Source organism: Phlebotomus papatasi, chromosome 4 (assembly GCF_024763615.1).
Source record: "Phlebotomus papatasi isolate M1 chromosome 4, Ppap_2.1, whole genome shotgun sequence".
NCBI lineage: Eukaryota > Metazoa > Arthropoda > Insecta > Diptera > Psychodidae > Phlebotomus > Phlebotomus papatasi.
The window spans coordinates 379,586-403,636 of record NC_077225.1 but is presented as its reverse complement, the minus strand read 5'-3'; the positions used below and the strand labels follow the sequence as shown (position 1 = coordinate 403,636).

The window sequence follows — 24,051 nt, the reverse complement described above, 5'->3', positions numbered from 1 at the left end:
CTATTAGTTTGTATCTCTAAAAAGTTGGTAAGAGTCCTTAAATCCTTTCATGATATTTCATATCCTCAAAAAGCATAGGTAACCTTTTGCGTGTTATTAGAATTTTCGTCTTCGAATAGGCCAAAATATAAAAAAGTTTAAAGTGAAAATTTTAGTATCCTTGCAAGGAATAAAGGATTCTTACATATCAATACTAGTAATTTAATATCTCTAAAGTACCCTAAAATATATTAAATTTGATTTTTCGGTCTTATCTACCTAAAAAGTGGGAGTTACAAATTTCACTAATTTAATAGTAATTGAAGGTGCATGTTCATCTTGAACACATTTCTTTACTGAAATCCATATTCACTAATTAGTTAAAAAAAAACTAATTCGTGTATTGTGGATTTCGGTAATGATTAAAACAGAAAGTACCATAACGAGAGCATATGGATTACAAGTGTGCCTTAAACATTTATTTGAGCACAGGTTTCCAAATGAATTTTTCCAAAAAAAAAAATTGGTTTGGGTCTTCGACCTTTCTAATCTTTTATAAAATTTCAATAAAAACTTTAAATAATATTTACAACGATCCTCAGATAGCTGATTGTAAGTACATACAGGTTTTTTTATTTTTCTACTAGTAAATTGATTATTTGATAAATTATGGGATGCACTTTGATCGCTTTTAAAAATTTGTTGGGGATTTTAATTCAGCACTCTAGATAAGCAATTTACACTACAATAATACTACTTAATAAAGAATAGAATTTTTAATTGAAAAAAAAAAAGATATTAAAAGGAAAAAAAAAACAGACGGAGCCAGGGGATTGAACCCACGGCACTCCCGTTGAACGCCCGGTGCGCTACCGCTGAGCCAGCGCCGCATGCAGTCCCATACGAATTTTCTTTATTATGTACTGCGTAAGGTGTCATTTTCAACTTTGGGGAATTTTTAAAAAAAAATTAACCCGATTTCGCACTTTTTGAATATACCACGTTTAATTTGATGCCTTTATGCGTAGTTGAGCAAAGCCTCAGATTTTTCTGAATTTGATGACTCGAGTACTTCCCTTGTGAGTGATTTCAAAGCGTTATTATGGGAAAAATCAACTTTTTCACACTTAAACGGCAAAATCGGAGTGATAGCGTAGTCTGAGTGGAAAATGATGTATGGACAAAATGTAGAGACAAATGTGCTCTACAATTGTGTCGAAGTAATCATCAAAATCAGTTTAGCGACAGTCGAGATAATTGAGGTTATGTGATATTGAAATTGGTTTTTCGACTGTTGCGCCTCTGGTGTTGGTGCCACGAAGTTCAAATATTCTAGAAAGTTGTAGCATTTAGTGAGATCTTTCGTTTAAGCCCTCATTCATCAAAATCGGTCACATAGAACCGGAGATATGATTTTTTAAATTTTGTGAAATTTGACCCCTCATATCTCCGGTTCTGTTTTAACCACAGCGCACATACGCACCATTTTGGAAACGTCTTAGACTGGACCACAACATACTAAAATTTCATTAACTTTCACAATGCCGTTTTTGAGAAAAATTACTTTGAATTTCGATGAAATTTGACGCTATCACTGCGCCACCTGTGGTGGCTTTTTGAACTTCCATCTGAAAGTGCTCATCGATACGAAACCAAAAAGGTAAAATTTAGGTCGCTATGTTAATTAGAACCGGAGATAGAGGCCGGTCAATGTTCGAACTTTGACCCCTTACAGCTCGGGTCAGGGGTTTTAGATCGACTTAAAGTTTTTTTTTGTTTGATAGGTATAATCAACGGCTACAACATACTAAAATTTCAGCTCGATTGCATAAGGAATTTTTGAGTTATTTAACTTTTAAGATTTAAAAATTTTCTTTTTAATAATAGCGCCCCTAGCGGTGGTTTTATGAACTTGCGATGTTATAAGGGGAAGTGGCATTTCATGAGAGCTTTCCAAAAAGCCCTCACTTTTTAAATTCTGACAATTAGAACCGGAGTTATGGCCATTTTAAGAAATTTTTTTTGGACCCTTATAGCTCGGGTCAGGGGGGCGGGGGACCTTAAGTTTGGTATTGATGGAAAGCTCTAAGGCCCAGCTATAACATACTAAAATTTGAGCCCGATCGATGCCATAGGGGTGGAGCCATTAAGAAAACAAAAAAGGGTGGTCTTCAAAATGGCGGAAGGAGGGGTGGGGTGTGGGGGGTCAATGCACCAAGTTGCAATTTTCATGCGATATATAACCTTTGCCGAAAACCGCAAGTCGATATCTTTTTTAGTTTAGGAGCTATTCAGCTCCAAAGAGCGGCCGGCCGGACGGACGGGAACGGTTTTTAGCCATCCATATATTCGTGATCAGGAAGTGTCAAAACACATTCTGGCAAAGTTTGGGGCCGATTGGAGGACATGAGATTTTGTTAGGATTATAGTAGGTGAGATTGTTAAGAATCTCACCTAATATGCGACGTTTTTTTCAGTGTTTCTAGTAGATGAAATGACGAAGACTTTTTACTCGATTTTCTTGTGGAAAATCGTGAAAAGTTGCAAGATTTGGCTCTCAGAATACTCTTTAGATCTGAGCAAAAAGTTCTCCACAGACATCTGATAGAATTTATTGTTAAATCTGAAAACACTTTTCACCTTTTTGAATAAATGTCATATCATCAAATGGGAAACACTGAAAATCAGCTATTCAAATCAATAAAAATAGGCGAATTTCGATCAGCTTTCTCAAAAGATGACCGATCATCGTTGTTTAGAATTGAACGTTATCACTTTTAAATTTAAAGCTTATTGAGCAATTCATGATAGTATTTCATATAGGCTTGCATGCCTGCAAAAGTTGCAAGTGAAAAAGTTTAGCAATGGTGGTTATTTACCGTTGGATTTTTAGTTCCGAGAGTCTTTGTGAAAAAATCCATGAGGAAGCACGTTTCTAGGGCAGTGGCAAGGAAAAAATTAAAATTTGTGAGTGTAGTCTTGAAGGAGGAGTGTTTTAAATATAGCATTAGTGGAAGAAAAAAAGCAGCAGTTTCAAATCGTTGATCCGTTCTCCCGGATTGAGGAATTGTTCCAATTTATTTCGCATATTTTCCAGGTAATTGAGAGACTTGGTGATATTCCCCTTGTGTGCAGGAGCCAGAGCTAATTGAAGGAAATTATTGTCTAATTTAGGTAATTCAGAGATCAGGGAATCTATTCCATAAGAGCAGGGAATTGGCTAACAGGAGAAATTGTCATTTACTTTAGGTGAGCCAAAATTCTCAACACTTGGTCCTTCTTCGTATAGAAGGCAGATTAATCTTCGGGACCGGGATTGGGAAACCTCGTATTTTACATTTCGTATTTTACATCTTCGTATTGCACATTTCGTATTGCGGAAACTTCGTATTTCAGCACATTTCGTATTTTACTATTTCGTATTTCACATTTCGTCTTTCATACATTTCATGCAAGCATATCAACCAATAAAATAATAGAATTGTAGTTTTATAAGCTTTAGGTGTCGGGGGAACTACCACACAAATTCCTTAAAATAAGTAATTTTTTAACATATAGTGATGAAAAACTAGTGAAAACAGTCCAAGAAATGATTAAAATCGCTAGAAGAACGAAAAATAACCTAAATTTTGAAATGTCAAATGGACTCCGATATTTTGCTTCGAAAATGGGGCCTAAGTTATTAAATGGGGCTTCGAAATTGGTAAAACTTGGTTCTGTGATTCATGTCCAATTAGTCTTCAGTGATTTTTGCTCGAAATCTAGTCAATTTTTAATAGTTTTAACGAAATCAAAATGCACGGTGTCAAAGGACGAAATGTTCACTTGGACTACCTCTATCACATATCCAATAATAATAATAATAATACAGAGCGGCAATGGCTCGGCTATCCCTTCCCTGTTCGCAGCAACTTCATATTTCCCTCCTCCCGCTCCAAGCAAGGCCTTTTACTGGTTCGGTTGCTCGTCGTCTGTGAGCTTGGCCTTGGTATGGGGACTTTTTGAACTTCCATCTGAAAGTGCTCATCGATACGAAACCAAAAAGGTAAAATTTAGGTCGCTATGTTAATTAGAACCGGAGATAGAGGCCGGTCAATATTCGAACTTTGATCCCTTATAGCTCGGGTCAGGGGTTATGGATCGACTTAAGGTTTTTTTGTTTGATAGGTATAATCAACGGCTACAACATACTAAAATTTCAGCTCTATTGCATAAGGAATTTTTGAGTTATTTAACTTTTAAGATTTAAAAATTTTCTTTTTAATAATAGCGCCCCTAGCGGTAGTTTTACGAACTTGCGATGTTAGAAAGGGAAGTGGCATTTCACGAGAGCTTTCCAAAAAGCCCCCATTTTTTAAATTCTGACAATTAGAACCGGAGTTATGGCCATTTTAAGAAATTTTTTTTGGACCCTTATAGCTCGGATCAGGGGGGTCGGGGGACCTTAAGTTTGGTATTGATGGAAAGCCCTAAGGCCCACCTATAACATTCTAAAATTTGAGCCCAATCGATGTCATAGGGGCGGAGCCATTAAGAAAACAAAAAAGGGTGGTATTCAAAATGGCGGAAGGAGGGGTGGGGGTGGGGGGTCAATGCACCAAGTTGCAATTTTCATACGATATATAACCTTTGCCGAAAACCGCAAGTCGATATCTCTTTTAGTTTAGGAGCTATTAAGCTCCAAAGAGCGACCGGACGGACGGACGGACGGACGGACGGACGGGAACGGTTTTTAGCCATCCATATATTCGTGATCAGGAAGTGTCAAAACACATTCTGGCAAAGTTTGGGGCCAATCGGAGGACATGAGATTTTGTTAGGATTATAGTAGGTGAGATTGTTAAGAATCTCACCTAATACGAAGTTTCCGCAATACGAAATGTGCAATACGAAGATGTAAAATACGAAATGTAAAATACGAAGTTTCCGCGAACCTTCGGGACCAGCACCATGCCAAACAAAGGATACAGGTCACGATTGTGAAGAATGTCATCGAGAAATACCATATAACTCCTGGGAAGTTGAATGAACAGGGAGCTGAGGTCGAACTGCTGGCCACCAGAGACACTCTTGAGCGCATTGAAAAGAAATTTCAAGCTTTACAGTCTGAGATAATCAATGAAGCCCCACCGGAGACTAAGACGAAAGAACAGGATGAATTATCAGCCTTTCTAGATGGATGCCTTGAGGTTGAAATGACCATCAGTACACTTTTGGCCAAATTAACCTCAAAATCTTCGGAGTCTACCGGCCTGAATATCAGTGAGGAACTTGGTGAATCAGGCAGTGCCAGCACAGCATTGCTTCTCTTGTTACATTGATGACTCAACAGATGAAGGAGCAAAGGCAGCAAAGAATTAGTGAGGAGGTAAAGCTCAAAGAAATTTTATCTGCGCAAAGGGAGGAATTTCAAAGAATGTTGGAGATATCCAGAAGTGACTCAATTACCAACAGAGAAGAAGATGGTGCCAGACACAATTCCACAGCAGAGCGTAGGGCCAAATTGGAGCCCATAAAGCTCCCAATGTTCAGTGGATCCTACGCTGATTGGCACTCATTTAAGAATCTCTTCATATCCAGTGTGGGAAATGACAGGACCTTGTCCAAATCACAAAAAATGCACTACTTACTCACGTCTACCAGCGGAGATGCGTATGGGCTTTTCAAGAACCTTGAGATAACGGACTCAAATTTCGACATCGCTTGGGAAAGACTGGTAAAGCGCTATGAGGACAAGATGATGATCATCACTTCACATTTTGAGAGATTCTTGAAGCAACCACAGATCACCAAACCTGATGCAGTAGCTCTGAGGCAGCTTCAGGCATCAACAACGCAGTGCTTGGAGGCAACTGATGCTTTAAATGTCAAGGAAAGGGATCCTTGGTTAATCCACCTGACCTTGAAGCACCTTGACTCCCAGACACAAGAAGCTTGGAGTGAAAAGCAGCCAGATGGTGTTCCGACGTGGAAAGATTTCGATGACTTCCTCAACAAGAGATGCCGTCAGCTCGACTCGTGCCCACCTACCGTGCCTAATCAACAACAACAATCGCGCAGTAAGTCAAATAAGGCGTCCACTTGTGTTGTAAGCAATAAAAAAGAAAATTGTCAGTATTGCAAAAAGAATCCTCATAGGCTTTATAAATGTAGGAAGTTTTTGGGTTTGCCTCACAAGGATAGGGCAGAAGTTGTTAAGAGCCTTAAGCTTTGCTTAAATTGTTTGATAGATTCTCATTCAATTGATTCATGTAACTATCAGGCGTGCAAGGAATGCTCGCAAAAACATAATCACCTTTTGCATATTGCTTTTTCAAATGAAAAATCAAGGTCTCAGTCAGTTGCCATTGCCACTCAGCAAGAGAGTACCACAAATCCCTTACCTCTTGTATTGCCAAGAAATTCCTCTTCCACCGGTACTTCCCTAAGTATTTCTGGAGCTGGATGTGGAGCTGGATGGGGGAGTGAAGACTAAGGTTTTGTTTGCAACTGCGATCGTTTCTCTCTTGGGTCCTGACAATATTTCACTGACGTGCCGAGTAGTACTCGATCCCGCCTCCCAAATTAATATTATAACGTCACGCATGTGCCAACGTTTAAGTTTGAAGCCAAGACGAAGTAATCTTATGGTAGATGGGGTTGGATCTATATCTCAGGCCAGTCAGCATGAAGTTGAAATAAAAATGCGATACCAGAGGGGTCTCGAGTTCATAACTGAGTCACTTGATTGTATTGTCATGCCCAAAGTTGTGGGAGATCAGCCTAACTGGGATGTGGACTTATCACAAATTTCCCTACCCCCAAATCTTAAATTGGCCGATCCCTCTTGGCACGTCAGTCAAAAAATTGATCTCCTCATTGGCGGTGCCCATGTGTGACAATATTTCTTGAATGAACGCCAGGAATTAGGTGAGGGAATGCCCATTCTGCAGTCAAGCGTGTTCGGATGGTTGGTTGTAGGACCATGTCCCGAAGAGAGGGGGCCCACTGGAGCTTGTTACATAACCACTCTCGCCAGCATTGACCGGACAATTAAACGATTTTGGGAGATTGAGGAGATCCCTAAGGAGACAATTATTGAATCTGAACATCGCGAAGTTGAGGAGCAGTTTCGTTTGACTACTCTTAAAAATTCAGAGGGTCGATATGTTGTTCAAATTCCCCTGAAACCAAATATTGAAGATCTCGCTGATAATAAATTGATTGCCACTCGTCAGTTAAACTATCTCTTGTCCAGATTGCCAAGGCATCCAAGACTCTTTGCAGAATATGATACCATTTTTAAAGAGTACTTGTCACAAGGCATCATTGAAAGGGTTCCGCTGACTGAGTTGTCAAATCCTTCCTATTACCTTACCCATCACGCTGTGGTAAAGGAAAATGCAGTTTCTACAGAAACTCGAATTGTATTCAATGCAAGTTCGAGGACAAAGACTGGATTAAGTTTCAATGACTACATTAAAGCTTGCCCTGTAGTGCAACCTACACTGATTTCCATTCTGTGGAGGTTCCGCCTGAATGAGATAACACTTACATGTGATATAAAAAAGATGTACCTCCAGGTTGCATTACATTCTCCTCATAAAAACTACCACCGATTTTTGTGGAAGGAGGGCAGTGAGGTAATTGATTATCGGTTCACGAGGGTGTGCTTCGGAGTGGCTGCATCACCATTTTTGGCCACCCGGGTGTTGAATAAGATAGCTGAAGATGAAAGTCAAACGTACCCCCTTGCCGCGTCAGTTTTGCGTCACAACTTTTATGTTGATGACTGCTTGATTTCAGTGTCAACTGTTCAGGAGGCTTTAACAGTCAAAGAACAACTGACTGGCATCTTGAGAACTGCTGGAATGGAATTATCCAAATTCAGAAGCAACCGTCCACAAATTCTTGTTAACAATGATCACAATGCAGATGATTCTGACCTTATACTGGATGAAGAGTCAAAAACGCTGGGTATCATTTGGAATCCACGGGAAGATGAATTCAAGTTCCGAGTAGCAGAAGATTTACAGTCCACTCCTGTCACTAAGAGAAACATACTCTCAAAAATAGCTCAGAATTTTGACCCATGTGGTCTGATTGCCCCAGTAGTGACGTCAGCCAAAGTGATTATGCAAGTTTTGTGGAGAAAAGGGCTTGAATGGGATGATGAGGTTCCGGAATGTCTGGATAGACAATGGGAAGCTTTCGTGGGAGATTTGAAAAATGTTGACGACTTATGCATTCCTAGATGGATTTGTGCGGTAGAAAATCCAGTGAAGAAGGAGCTTCACGCGTTTTCCGATGCAAGTAATCTCGCATATGGAGCAGCAGTGTACTTGATATATGAAGACAGTAACCATCGGCGTTGTTCTGGTTTAGTGAGTGCAAAATCGAGGTTGAATCCCATTAGTTCAAAGGATGATCATGCACAATCACTTACCATTCCAAAAGCTGAACTCAGTGGTGCTGAGTTATCCGTACAACTGATGTCTGCCGTAGGTGAGTCGTTGGGCATACAGGAGAGATATTACTGGACAGATGTCAAAGTTGTTCTCTACCAGATTCACTCCAAAGCTCATCGAGACGTTTTTGTTCGGAATCGTGTCATGATAATTCGCTCATTTCCACACCTTCACAATGGAGGCATGTGCCAACGAAGCAAAATGCAGCTGATGTGCTTTCAAGGGGATGCAAAGTCTTGAATCTTATATCGAACTCTCTATGGTGGCATGGTCCTAGTTGGCTGCAGGAAGATGGTAGTCAATGGCCTCCAGAATTTTCTCCAGAAGAACAGCCTGAGCCTTCAGTTTGTACTGCAATGCTTGATTCTAGGACTGATCCAAATGCCATCTATAATCATCTCATAGAGAATTGCAGTTCATTCATCAAAGCCACCAAAGTTCTTGCATGGGTTTTCAGAGCAGCAGCCAAGTTCAAGCAACCACGAAGAAGAATCACAAGAAGTTCTGCAAATGCGGATGAGTCTTTTCCATTTCTGACGGTGACAGAACTACAAGTGGCTGAAAAATTCCTGATCAAGTGGGAACAAGAGAACCATTTGAAGACAACCTTAGAGAAAATCCAGTCGAATCGCAGAAACGAGGTTGATAGATACCTGCGAACACTTTACCCTTTTGTGGACATTGATGGCATTTTGCGAGTTGGGGGAAGAATTGATTCCGCTCATGAGAATTATGACGCCAAATTCCAAATCATTCTCCCTCACGGGAAACTGGCCGAGTGGATCGCTGAAGCAGAGCATGTGAGACTCCTTCACTCTGGACCTCAGGAAACTCTTTCATCAATTCGAAAAAGATTCTGGCCTGTCAAGGGGAAAAGCTTGGTTCGAAGGGTAGCGCACAAATGTGTAGTTTGTATTCGAGCGAAACCGAAGATGTCACAACAACTGATGGGATCTCTTCTAGAGTACAGAGTTACTCTCACTAGACCCTTTTTGCACACAGGAGTTGACTTGACTGGCCATGTTTTAATCAAAAGAGCTCCAAGAGGATCTGCCCAAGAAAAAGCCTATGTTTGCATATTCATATGCATGAGCACAAAAGCTGTGCATTTGGAGGTTCTCACCTCGCTTTCAACGAAGGCTTTTATCAGTGCATTTCGAAGGTTTATTGCGAGACGTGGCATGCCATCACACATGCACAGCGACAATGGAACCAATTTTGTGGGGGCATCGAAAGAACTCTATCAGCTTCTGAAAGAACATGCCACTCAGCAAGAATTGTCTGATTTGTCATCAAGACTTCACATTCAATGGCTGTTCAACCCTCCTCTAGCTCCCCACCAAGGCGGATTATGGGAAGCCGCAGTGAGAAGTTTTAAGCATCATTTCGTGCGAGTGGTAGGGCGAGCAATATTGACGTATGAGGAACTAAATACTGTTGTGATACAGATTGAGGCAGTGTTAAACAGCAGGCCATTGGTGGCAGTGACTGATCATCCAGGAGACTACAAATGTCTTACCCCTGGAGATTTTTTGATTGGCCATGCTCCAATCCAATTGCCAATCGGACCAGATGATCCTGAACAAATAGACACTTTGAGGCGTTGGCAACTTTGCACCAAACTGAGGAACGATTTTGTGCGACGTTGGAAAGTCGAGTACTTACATTCGTTACAACAACGCCATTTATGGAACCAAGAGAGCCCCAACATTGCCATAGGAGATGTAGTATTGCTAAAGTCGGAGTCTGCAGCAAATGTTGAGTGGCCCATGGGCCTTGTCGAAAGTGTACTACGAGGAAGGGATCAGAAAGTCAGGGTGGTGGTGGTAAGAGTGAATGGCAAATCCTTGAAACGGCCTACACTAGATCCCGGCATTATGCACATTTTCGGGACCGAAAAAAACCCGCGAAATGGCATTATGCATCGAGAAAATTTGCATACCTACAGGTAGGGTGTTTCAAAAAAAAAGTCTTTTTTTGCCCAGGCGGAAAAATGTTCTATATGATGAGACAATTAAATGCTTCTTAGACATGAAAAATATCGGACGTCGTTTAGAGGTGCTCCAAGGCCACTTTAAGTAAAGTGAAAATCACCAGAAATTCATAAATTCGCCCGGAATAAATTTCTCTACGGAAAACTACTGAGTATTTTATCTCAATATTTTAGTGGAATATTGCTTATTTAGTAGACAATGTTTTTGCAAAATTTTATTGAGATCGGATAAGAAATAGATTTAAAAAAAAAACAATTGGTAAGTTTAAAATGTTCAGAAACACAAATGTGCCAACTCATTTATTCGCTGATAATTCATCTTCTAGTGATCAGAATTTAATTAATGATAGCTCACTGGAAAGTTAATGAGATATACTCCTAAGACCTGTCCTTGAAAAACCCTTTTGAGCCCCCAATAGATTTTTTCACGAAGCTTTTTTTATTCACCCAAGTAGCAAAATCTTTTTTTTTTAATTTTTTTTTTAACTCTGTTTTTACATCGACCTAAAACACAAAATCCTTTCCCCATAAAACCTGTCCTTGACAAATTTGTTTTTAGGCGCAACAGATTTTTTCACGAAGCTTTATTTACCCAAGTATCATAATTTTTTTTAATTTTTTTTAACTCTGTTTTTACATTGACCTAAAACACAAAATCCTTTCCCCATAAAACCTGTCCTTGACAAATTTTTTTAGCCCCAATAGATTTTTTCACGAAGCTTTATTTACCCAAGTATCATATTTTTTTTTAAATTTTTTTTAACCCTGTTTTTACATCGACCTAAAGCACAAAATCCTTTCCCCCTAAAACCTGTCCTTGACAAATTTTTTTAGGCTCAATAGATTTTTTCACGAAGCCTTTTTCATTTACCCAAGTATAATCTTTTTTTTTATTTTTTTTAACTCTGTTTTTACATTGACCTAAAACACAAAATCCTTTCCCCCTAAAACCTGTCTTTGACAATTTTTTTTTAGCCCCAGTAGATTTTTCACGAAGCCTCTTTCATTTACCCAAGCATCAGAATCTTTTTTAATTTTTTTTTAAACCTGCTTTTACATTGACCCGAAATACAAAATCCTTTCCCCCTAAAATCTGTCCTTGACACATTTCTTTTTAGGCTCAATAAATTTTTTCACGAAGCCTTTTTCATTTACCCAAGTATAATCTTTTTTTTTTTAATTTTTTTTTTAACTCTGTTTTTACATCGACCTAAAACACAAAATCCTTTCCCCATAAAACCTGTCCTTGACAATTTTTTTTTAAGCCTCAATAGATTTTTCACGAAGCTTTATTTACCCAAGTATCATAATCTTTTTTTTATTTTTTTTTGTGACCCTGTTTTTACATTGACCTAAAACACAAAATCCTTTCCCCCTAAAACCTGTCCTTGACAAATTTTTTTAGGCTCAATAGATTTTTTCACGAAGCCTTTTTCATTTACCCAAGTATAATCTTTTTTTTTATTTTTTTTAACTCTGTTTTTACATTGACCTAAAACACAAAATCCTTTCACCCTAAAATCTGTCCTTGACACATTTTTTTTTAGCCCCAATAGATTTTTTCACAAAGCTTTATTTACCCAAGTATCATAATTTTTTTTTTAAATTTTTTTTAACCCTGTTTTTACATCGACCTAAAGCACAAAATCCTTTCCCCCTAAAACCTGTCCTTGACAAATTTTTTTAGGCTCAATAGATTTTTTCACGAAGCCTTTTTCATTTACCCAAGTATAATCTTTTTTTTTAATTTTTTTTTAACTCTGTTTTTACATTGACCTAAAACACAAAATCCTTTCCCCCTAAAACCTGTCCTTGACAAATTTTTTTTTAGCCCCAATAGATTTTTCACGAAGCCTCTTTCATTTACCCAAGCATCAGAATCTTTTTTTAATTTTTTTTAAACCTGTTTTTACATTGACCTGAAATACAAAATCCTTTCCCCCTAAAATCTGTCCTTGACACATTTCTTTTTAGGCTCAATAGATTTTTTCACGAAGCCTTTTTCATTTACCCAAGTATAATCTTTTTTTTAAATTTTTTTTAACCCTGTTTTTACATTGACCTAAAATACAAAATCCTTTCCCCATAAAACATGTCCTTGACAATTTTTTTTTTTAGCCTCAATAGATTTTTCACGAAGCTTTATTTACCCAAGTATCATAATCTTTTTTTTATTTTTTTTGTGAACCTGTTTTTACATTGACCTAAAACACAAAATCCTTTCCCCCTAAAATCTGTCCTTGACAAATTTTTTTTAGGCTCAATAGATTTTTTCACGAAGCCTTTTTCATTTACCCAAGTAGCAAAATCTTTTTTTTTAATTTTTTTAACCCTGTTTTTACATCGACCTAAAACACAAAATCCTTTCTCCTAAGACCTGTCCTTGACAAATTTTTTTTTAGCCCCAATAGATTTTTTCACGAAGCTTTTTTTATTTACCCAAGTATCATAATCTTTTTTTAAATTTTTTTAACCCTGTTTTTACATTGACCTAAAATACAAAATCCTTTCCCCATAAAACATGTCCTTGACAAATTTTTTTAGCCCCAATAGATTTTTTCACGAAGCTTTATTTACCCAAGTATCATAATTTTCTTTTAATTTTTTTTTAACCCTGTTTTTACATCGACCTAAAGCACAAAATGCTTTCCCCCTAAAACCTGTCCTTGACAAATTTTTTTAGGCTCAATAGATTTTTTAACAAAGCCTTTTTCATTTACCCAAGTATAATCTTTTTTTTAAATTTTTTTTTAACTCTGTTTTTACATTGACCTAAAACACAAAATCCTTTCCCCCTAAAACCTGTCCTTGACAAATTTTTTTTTAGCCCCAATAGATTTTTCACGAAGCCTCTTTCATTTACCCAAGCATCAGAATCTTTTTTTTATTTTTTTTAAATCTGTTTTTACATTGACCTGAAATACAAAATCCTTTCCCCCTAAAATCTGTCCTTGACAAATTTTTTTTAGGCTCAATAGATTTTTTCACGAAGCCTTTTTCATTTACCCAAGTAGCAAGATCTTTTTTTTTAATTTTTTTAACCCTGTTTTTACATCGACCTAAAACACAAAATCCTTTCTCCTAAGACCTGTCCTTGACAATTTTTTTTTTAGCCCCAATAGATTTTTTCACGAAGCTTTTTTTATTTACCCAAGTATCATAATTTTTTTTAATTTTTTTAACCCTGTTTTTACATCGACCTAAAGCACAAAATCCTTTCCCCCTAAAATCTGTCCTTGACAAATTTTTTTTAGGCTCAATAGATTTTTTCACGAAGCCTTTTTCATTTACCCAAGTATAATCTTTTTTTTTTAATTTTTTTTTAACCCTGTTTTACATTGACCTAAAACACAAAATCCTTTCCCCCTAAAACCTGTCCTTGACAAATTTTTTTTTAGCCCCAATAGATTTTTCACGAAGCCTCTTTCATTTACCCAAATATCAGAATCTTTTTTTAAATTATTTTTAAACCTGTTTTTACATTAACCTGAAATACAAAATCCTTTCCCCCTAAAATCTGTCCTTGACAAATTTTTTTTAGCCCCAATAGATTTTTCACGAAGCCTTTTTCATTTACCCAAGCATCAGAATCTTTTTTTAATTTTTTTTAACCCTGTTTTTACATCGACATAAAACACAAAATCCTTTCCCCCTAAAACCTGTCCTTGACAAATTTGTTTTTAGCCCCAATAGATTTTTCACGAAGCCTCTTTCATTTACCCAAGCATCAGAATCTTTTTTTTAATTTTTTTTAACCCTGTTTTTACATTGACCTAAAATACAAAATCCTTTCCCCATAAAACATGTCCTTGACAATTTTTTTTAGCCTCAATAGATTTTTCACGAAGCTTTATTTACCCAAGTATCATAATCTTTTTTTATTTTTTTTTTGTGACCCTGTTTTTACATTGACCTAAAACACAAAATCCTTTCCCCCTAAAATATGTCCTTGACAAATTTTTTTTAGGCTCAATAGATTTTTTCACGAAGCCTTTTTCATTTACCCAAGTAGCAAAATCTTTTTTTTTTTTTAATTTTTTTTAACTCTGTTTTTACATCGACCTAATACACAAAATCCTTTCTCCTAAGACCTGTCCTTGACAAATTTTTTTTTTAGCCCCAATAGATTTTTTCACGAAGCTTTTTTTATTTACCCAAGTATCATAATCTTTTTTAAATTTTTGTAACCCTGTTTTTACATTGACCTAAAATACAAAATCCTTTCCCCATAAAACATGTCCTTGACAAATTTTTTTAGTCGCAATAGATTTTTTCACGAAGCTTTATTTACCCAAGTATCATAATTTTTTTAAAATTTTTTTTAACCCTGTTTTTACATCGACATAAAACACAAAATCCTTTCCCCCTAAAACCTGTCCTTGACAAATTTTTTTTAGCCCCAATAGATTTTTTCACGAAGCTTTATTTACCCAAGTATCATAATTTATTTTTAATTTTTTTTAACCCTGTTTTTACATCGACCTAAAACACAAAATTCTTTCCCCCTAAAACCTGTCCTTGACAAATTTTTTTAGCCCCAATAGATTTTTTCACGAAGCTTTATTTACCCAAGTATCATAATTTTTTAAATTTTTTTTTAACTCTGTTTTAACATCGACCTAAAACACAAAATCCTTTCCCCCTAAAACCTGTCCTTGACAAATTTGTTTTTAGCCCCAATAGATTTTTTCACGAGGCTTTATTTACCCAAGTATCATAATTTTTTTTAAATTTTTTTTAACCCTGTTTTTACATCAACCTAAAACACAAAATCCTTTCCCCCTAAAACCTGTCCTTGACAAATTTTTTTTAGCCCCAATAGATTTTTTCACGAAGCTTTATTTACCCAAGTATCATAATTTTTTTTTATTTTTTTTAACCCTGTTTTTACATCGACCTAAAGCACAAAATCCTTTCCCCCTGAAACCTGTCCTTGACAAATTTTTTAGGCTCAATAGATTTTTTCACGAAGCCTTTTTCATTTACCCAAGTATAATCTTTTTTTTTTAATTTTTTTTTAATCCTGTTTTTACATTGACCTAAAACACAAAATCCTTTCCCCCTAAAATCTGTCCTTGACAAATTTTTTTTTAGCCCCAATAGATTTTTCACGAAGCCTCTTTCATTTACCCAAGCATCAGAATCTTTTTTTAAATTTTTTTTAAACCTGTTTTTACATTGACCTGAAATACAAAATCCTTTCCCCCTAAAATCTGTCCTTGACACATTTCTTTTTAGGCTCAATAGATTTTTTCACGAAGCCTTTTTCATTTACCCAAGTATAATCTTTTTTTTAAATTTTTTTTAACCCTGTTTTTAGATTGACCTAAAGCACAAAATCCTTTCCCCATAAAACATGTCCTTGACAATTTTTTTTTAGCCTCAATAGATTTTTCACGAAGCTTTATTTACCCAAGTATCATAATCTTTTTTTTATTTTTTTTGTGAACCTGTTTTTACATTGACCTAAAACACAAAATCCTTTCCCCCTAAAATCTGTCCTTGACAAATTTTTTTTAGGCTCAATAGATTTTTTCACGAAGCCTTTTTCATTTACCCAAGTAGCAAAATCTTTTTTTTTTATTTTTTTAACCCTGTTTTTACATCGACCTAAAACACAAAATCCTTTCTCCTAAGACCTGTCCTTGACAAATTTTTTTTTAGCCCCAATAGATTTTTTCACGAAGCTTTTTTTATTTACCCAAGTATCATAATCTTTTTTAAATTTTTTTAACCCTGTTTTTACATAGACCTAAAATACAAAATCCTTTCCCCATAAAACATGTCCATGACAAATTTTTTTTAGCCTCTGTTGGCTCCAATCAGGCTGCAGGAGCCAATATAGAGGAGGAAGATTTCTCAGATCTCGCCAAGAAATTCCCTGCTCTTTAGACTGTTGATTTATTGAAGGTTTTCTACCCTTTCGGTGTCGCTCGGCGTCTTTTAAAGACAGCCCCTGGTAACGGCAATTGAATGCCACTGGGATACAGGCAGGAATGCCCCTCAGTGATGGCGACCAGACTAATCTGATGCCTCCAGAGCGTAAAACAGAGACTTGGTCTGTGCACCGGGCACGAATGCCTCAGGGAGAAAATATCTTCAATTCCTCAAAGTCCGAGCTGCCACTTAAGATAGGCTATTTAAAGCCGCAGTGGTAGGCAGCGGAGCCTCTTCTGGCTGCTGAAAGTAGGCAATCCTAATGCCGACGAACAAAGCCAGAAGATGTTGCCACTTTAGGTCCTTAGGCTTTATGTAAAGCCGCTGAGTCCAGGCAACAGAGCCGAGTGTCTGGCTGCTGAGAGAAAGGCACTTTAGATGCCGCTAAAGACAAGCCAGACTCTTTGGCCGCTGAAGTGGAAGGCACTAGAGTGCCGCTGGACTTGGCCAAAGTGGTCCTGAGAAATCGCAGAAGAGACAAAGGCAATTAAATGCCGAAAAGAAACGCTTGGTTCCCTGGTAATGCGAAATCTAAATTTATTTACAAAAATTATGGGTTTTTATACAAAATTTGTGGTCTCCCACTATTGAGCATTGTTTGAAAATTGCTAAGTCCCTATATTTGAATATATGCCTGATATGCAGAATTGCATTTTTCTTGTTTGTCTTCTTCACCCAATGACGCACGTTAAATAGGTCGGTCATTCACTGGATGAATTGTCATATAAAAATGAATATCTTAAATATATCCTGAAATATATTGATTTGAAGGATGAATCCTTTAGAAAGTGATAATCGGCTTTAGTACGATTCTATTGATGGTAATTTCCATCTGAAATTCGGATTAACAGTGCATTTAATCTTAAATTGAAGATGCTATGAGACATGATAAAGGATTCATATGGTTTTTTCTTACACTATAAGGATTGGACTAACGATATCAAGTATAGTTACAGTTTGATAGTGTAGAAAAATGATCTTGCATATATGAATAATAAACTATGGATATTTATGATAAAAAACTATCCCTAAAAATATGCAATTTAGTGTTCAATGAGAAATTTTGTATCTGAATGTTATGCCCAAGGATTGGCATGATTATTAAGTAAACTAATGATCCTTAAAGGATGAAACTATCTTAAAGCATATTTGGATTATATATCTGCTTGATGAGATGGATAATTTCTAATTTTGGATCACTTATAGTGCAAAAATCTAAGCCTAATCTTTATCATTTTTGCTCATGGGGTTTTACATACAATTTCTCATATATTGAAGAAAAGGCATGTTCCTATCCGGAACATCCTGGGCGCCTCCGGGAAGATGTGATGAAGATCTTTTCCAAGGTAGGCCGGATCTAGGGGAGAGATTAAAATTGAAGCCTTCCTTCTTCTGCTTCTGCTGCTTGTTGTTGAACCGATTAGACGTTTGTTCTGCGTTGGTTGAGTTACATGGACGTCTTATTGGCGTTTCTTTGTGAAAATTGCTCACAGGATGGAGTTAATCTGCGTGGATTTCTCCTCAGCAGCGATGTTAACATTGTTCATGGGATGAATGGTAATCAACAGAATGATTATGATTACCACGGTGGAGCGTCAATTGACGACACACAATATTGACTATTGCTAGATGGCAATGTTGATCTTCGGGTGGCTTGCTGATAGCTTCAAAATGGGGTTCTCTGATTTGTTTTTGATCACAGAGAGTGGAAACGTAGGCACGGATGTCGCAGCTATACTTCAGCATGATGCCTGGTTTGAGAATTGGCGACTTGGCGAGGCTGAGGATGACAGCAATTTTGCAGCGTTTTCATGGATGTTTGGATGATGTTCTTGACTGATTGTTTATTGTATCAAACTTGAAGAAGCAAGATGTAAGATGACAGAACGCTATGGTAACGATGCCTAGTTATGGTTGTAGGTTGATCAACTCGGTTTTACATGTTGATGATGAATCAGAAATCTTGTATTAAATCCTGACTGGGCTGGCCTGTTGGTGACTTGATGATATTGATATTGTTGAACTTTGGTATCGACGAAGGATATAGTTAACACAATTAGGATATATCAGGAACCAGGATCAGGAACAAGGATCAGAAACAAGATTGGAGATTGCTGTATTGTAGATGATGTCAAGCAATCATTGAAAACGAAGATGACATTTCACCTCTGTTGTGAAGAGATAATCTGGCGACTGGATTCTTCAGGAGCAGTTGTCGATGAATTGTTTGCCCTATTGATGAACAAGCGTGGATAACGGCTTCCAATGTATTAGAATGCCCGGATAATGAAATGCTTAAAGTCCTCAAAGGAGCATGATGACATCTCTTGAAGTTGGATGTGTGGCAGAACCACATCTTCATTATATTTCAAATGAAGTGATGGAATTGACTCGATGGTATGACGAAGTCACAGAGCCATTTTAGTAACAACCGCAGCTACGAAGAATTTAGTCTGGACAGGAGAATGAACATAGATGTATTACAGATACACACATGGTGAAGGTGTCTGCAACGCGAAATTCATCCTTAGTATCATCATGTTTGCAGATAATACGTTGTGGTTGACTTGATGATCCTTAAAGTTGATTTGGTAGCTAGATGTTACTTTAAGACGTTTTCTTATTAAAGAAAGACCTATTCATTCACATTCAGTTGTAGTCTTGAAGATCATTCGTGAATGAAGATATGTTATGGAAGCATACATGATTAAAGTACTTCCAATTGAGTGTATGATACACTCGTTAGGATTTCTCACATCTGGAGACTTTCTTTGATGAAAGAAATGCAGCAATATTACTCTGCATTGATGTTAATTTTTCTTCTACATGGTTTATAAGAACAAATGCTTGGTATGGACAGCCAATTTATGATAAGTAGTACTGGATCGGAAGATGAAATCTGGAAGCAATGATGTAGATGAGTAACTGGTTGTAGTATTCCCAATTAGGGGAAGTGAGAGCCAATCATCAGGATTTGACTTATTTAAGATGACTTTTCTGCTCACAATGTTACTCTTCAGGCAGTTGGCGTCAGTTGGTTGGATCTGCTATAGACATATAGACTTCATGAAGATCTTCTGAATTATCGAAAGCTGCTGGAGTGAACAAGAACTTTGTTTGTTCCAAATAATATCTCTCAGCTTCGAGGATGCTCTCATCGATATTGTTGATAGGCCAACTGCTGTGTTTATGGCGAAGCCAGCTTGGGCCCCTCCACCAGAGAGTCATGTTTTTAAGGTGTTTGGCATTAACACCCCACGCCGCCAATTTCGCAGGATTTTCTTCCAAATCAACGCGATTCCATATTTTCTTTGGAAAGTGTTGATGAATTTGTGCCACCTTCTGTGACACTTCAGTGTTCCATGTAGAAGATTCCTTGCTTAGCCAAGCAAGGACAGCGCTACTGCTACTCCATGCGTATATCCTCTTGAAGCTAATATTTAGACTCTTTATTGTGCTCTGTAACAACTTGGTTAGAAGCACCGCGCTGCATAGTTGTAGTTTGGGAAGAGGCATGTTTTCTGCTATCTCTGACTTGGCTGTAAGAAGAACAACCTTTGTAGATCTGATATATACACAAGCAGCGATACTTTCTTCTGAAGCAAATGAAAATCCATGGATTTCGGCCTGTGCTCCTATTTGACATCCATTCCAGCGCGGAATCCTTAATTGTTCAATGGCTCTTAAATCTTTGATGAATTTATTCCAAAGACTGAAGGCAACTCTCCATCCACTTTCTTGTCTGATCAAAAGACGTTGAATTGTTCTGGATAATTGGAGCGCTGGACAGAGCCATCCAATTGGATCTTTTAAAGAACGGATTGTTGATAAGATGCCGGATCTGGTTTCTCTTCCCCGGTTGTAGATAGATGATTTGAACAAAAACTCATCTGTGACCGGATCCCAGAATATAAGTATTGGCCTTTCCCAATCTTCTTCATGAGTTTGAAGTATTCCTTGCTTTCGGAATTCGTAGGGAAATCTGGACATTCTCATATGATTGCGTGAGTCACCCAGATGATATCCGTTACTCATTCTTGAGAACTTATGGTTTGAAAAACGGTGACTGGATTTGAATTTATGAGCCATGCTGGTAGTGCAACTCAAGGGGATAAAAAGAGCTTTTGATGATGATGCGCGCTGGGATTTGAGGGTAATTCGATCCCTCTTTTGTTTTCTTCGTACTCTTTGTCACTGCCTTTGACTTGCAGTGTAGTAATTTCACTTGTGGAGTTAAAATGTGAAATTGTGAATTGGATTTGCAGTGGAAAATTTGTGCACTATCTGTGAAGTTTTGGTGAATTCTTTAAAGAGTTCTTCAATCTCGAAGAAATTCTTCAGTGGAAAGATTGAAGAAAATAGTATTCAAAGGTGAAAGTGGGCACAAAGCAGTGAATTGAATCAAAAAGATTCTGGTGAGTTGGTGCCCCACAGTGAAGAATGTGCTGGATAAGCTTTTCCGCTTGCGTTGTGTGCATCAAAGTACAGGGTGTACTGGAAATTCCGTCTTCTTCTTTGGCACGAAGAATGGTGAAATAATTAGGAGCTTGATTGTTTGGATGGAAATGCTCCAATATGGATGGTAATCAACAGGCGTGATCTACGAAAGTCTCAATGATGCTGGATTCTCTCTGTAGAGTTGTAAATTCATCAGATGAAATCACAACCGGGTGAGTCGTAAATTCACCAAGTTTCAGCAAAATTGTTGGAGTTTTCTTCACAGGAATTTATTGATGGGTCTCCTGAGGATTTTGAGAACCCTGAAGTGACGGATTTTGTAACGCGATGACTGTCCTAGGATGTCCGGAGAAGATAACAATTTAGTATCTGCTAAGTTGAAAAGAGCTGTAGAGATGATCTTTCTGGTCCAGGGAATTGGCAGCGATTAAAGCCAAGACGGATGTGTTTGACTTCTGAATGAAGCCCTCGACGTGCAGGATGCCGTCAGTAAAAAGGCAGAGAGATTCTACTGGATATTCAAGAATCTCAGCCGGAGATAACGATGGATTTGCAGACTAGATGTCTAAGATATCTGGAACTGAACCTGATGATCAGTCTTCACTCAAATTGATTTAACGAAGACAACGTGAAGCAACTGCTGGCAATGGACGACTTGATATGGCCCACCAGAGATCGACTTTCACTGGAGATATCAACCCCTTGGAGATAATGAAGAAAACGTGAAGCAACTGCTGGCAATGGATGACTCGGAGTGGTCAGCCAGAGATCGGCCTTCACTGAAGATATCAACCCCTTGGAAATAATGAAGAGAATGTGAAGCAACTGCTGGCAATGGATGACTCAGATTGGTCAGCCAGAGATCGATCTTCACTGGAGATATCAACCCCTTGGAGATAATGAAGAAAATGTGAAGCAACTGCTGGCAATGGATGACTCGGAGTGGTCAGCCAGAGATCGGCCTTCACTGGAGATATGAACCCCTTGGAGATAATGAAGAAAATGTGAAGCAACTGCTGGCAATGGATGACTCGGAGTGGTCAGCCAGAGATCGGCCTTCACTGGAGATATCAACCCTTTGGAGAATAATGAAGAAAATGTGAAGCAACTGCTGGCAATGGATGACTCGGAGTGGTCAGCCAGAGATCGATCTTCACTGGAGATATCAACCCTTTGGAGAATAGAGGGCGTTGAAGAATAGGGTGACGCCAATGGATGTGACGCCAGATGATGATGATCGTGGAAGATGACGTCTGTGGTTCGCAGAATCCGGATTGGTGAGTTGAGTGCTTGCCCAAAGTACTCTCTGTAGGTACAGTCAGTGTCACTGATTGGTCTATTGATGAAACTTCACCTCCTAATAGCTGTCCTCTCTCCACAGGAACGGGACGTCTTCGGGATGTATGACGACCTCAAGGCAGAGAACCGCAGGTGAGTGAGATGTGCCGGATATCCTCTCGGAGAGAATATCCGGCTCGAAGGACCAATGTTGGCTCCAATCAGGCTGCAGGAGCCAATATAGAGGAGGAAGATTTCTCAGATCTCGCCAAGAAATTCCCTGCTCTTTAGACTGTTGATTTATTGAAGGTTTTCTACCCTTTCGGTGTCGCTCGGCGTCTTTTAAAGACAGCCCCTGGTAACGGCAATTGAATGCCACTGGGATACAGGCAGGAATGCCCCTCAGTGATGGCGACCAGACTAATCTGATGCCTCCAGAGCGTAAAACAGAGACTTGGTCTGTGCACCGGGCACGAATGCCTCAGGGAGAAAATATCTTCAATTCCTCAAAGTCCGAGCTGCCACTTAAGATAGGCTATTTAAAGCCGCAGTGGTAGGCAGCGGAGCCTCTTCTGGCTGCTGAAAGTAGGCAATCCTAATGCCGACGAACAAAGCCAGAAGATGTTGCCACTTTAGGTCCTTAGGCTTTATGTAAAGCCGCTGAGTCCAGGCAACAGAGCCGAGTGTCTGGCTGCTGAGAGAAAGGCACTTTAGATGCCGCTAAAGACAAGCCAGACTCTTTGGCCGCTGAAGTGGAAGGCACTAGAGTGCCGCTGGACTTGGCCAAAGTGGTCCTGAGAAATCGCAGAAGAGACAAAGGCAATTAAATGCCGAAAAGAAACGCTTGGTTCCCTGGTAATGCGAAATCTAAATTTATTTACAAAAATTATGGGTTTTTATACAAAATTTGTGGTCTCCCACTATTGAGCATTGTTTGAAAATTGCTAAGTCCCTATATTTGAATATATGCCTGATATGCAGAATTGCATTTTTCTTGTTTGTCTTCTTCACCCAATGACGCACGTTAAATAGGTCGGTCATTCACTGGATGAATTGTCATATAAAAATGAATATCTTAAATATATCCTGAAATATATTGATTTGAAGGATGAATCCTTTAGAAAGTGATAATCGGCTTTAGTACGATTCTATTGATGGTAATTTCCATCTGAAATTCGGATTAACAGTGCATTTAATCTTAAATTGAAGATGCTATGAGACATGATAAAGGATTCATATGGTTTTTTCTTACACTATAAGGATTGGACTAACGATATCAAGTATAGTTACAGTTTGATAGTGTAGAAAAATGATCTTGCATATATGAATAATAAACTATGGATATTTATGATAAAAAACTATCCCTAAAAATATGCAATTTAGTGTTCAATGAGAAATTTTGTATCTGAATGTTATGCCCAAGGATTGGCATGATTATTAAGTAAACTAATGATCCTTAAAGGATGAAACTATCTTAAAGCATATTTGGATTATATATCTGCTTGATGAGATGGATAATTTCTAATTTTGGATCACTTATAGTGCAAAAATCTAAGCCTAAACTTTATCATTTTTGCTCATGGGGTTTTACATACAATTTCTCATATATTGAAGAAAAGGCATGTTCCTATCCGGAACAGCCTCAATAGATTTTTCACGAAGCTTTATTTACCCAAGTACCATAATTTTTTTTAATTTTTTTTTGTGACCCTGTTTTTACATTGACCTAAAACACAAAATCCTTTCCCCCTAAAATCTGTCTTTTACAATTTTTTTTTAGGCTCAATAGATTTTTTCACGAAGCCTTTTTCATTTACCCAAGTATAATCTTTTTTTTTAATTTTTTTTAAACCTGTTTTTACATCGACCTAAAACACAAAATCCTTTCCCCCTAAAACCTGTCCTTGACAAATTTTTTTTAGGCTCAATAGATTTTTTCACGAAGCCTTTTTCATTTAC

At 37.8% G+C, this 24,051-nt stretch overlaps 1 protein-coding gene across 1 annotated transcript; it reads left to right on the top strand.

Annotated features, from left to right (window-relative positions):
* The first annotated feature begins 5,395 nt into the window (after window positions 1-5,395).
* LOC129808438 (uncharacterized) lies at window positions 5,396-18,183 on the top strand. Its single transcript, XM_055858212.1, has 6 exons — window positions 5,396-6,067; window positions 6,636-6,812; window positions 6,882-8,463; window positions 8,526-10,252; window positions 17,850-17,943; window positions 18,059-18,183. Exons 1-6 carry the CDS (start codon window positions 5,396-5,398, stop codon window positions 18,181-18,183), a joined length of 4,377 nt encoding a protein of 1,458 aa, XP_055714187.1.
* The last annotated feature ends 5,868 nt before the right edge of the window (window positions 18,184-24,051 follow it).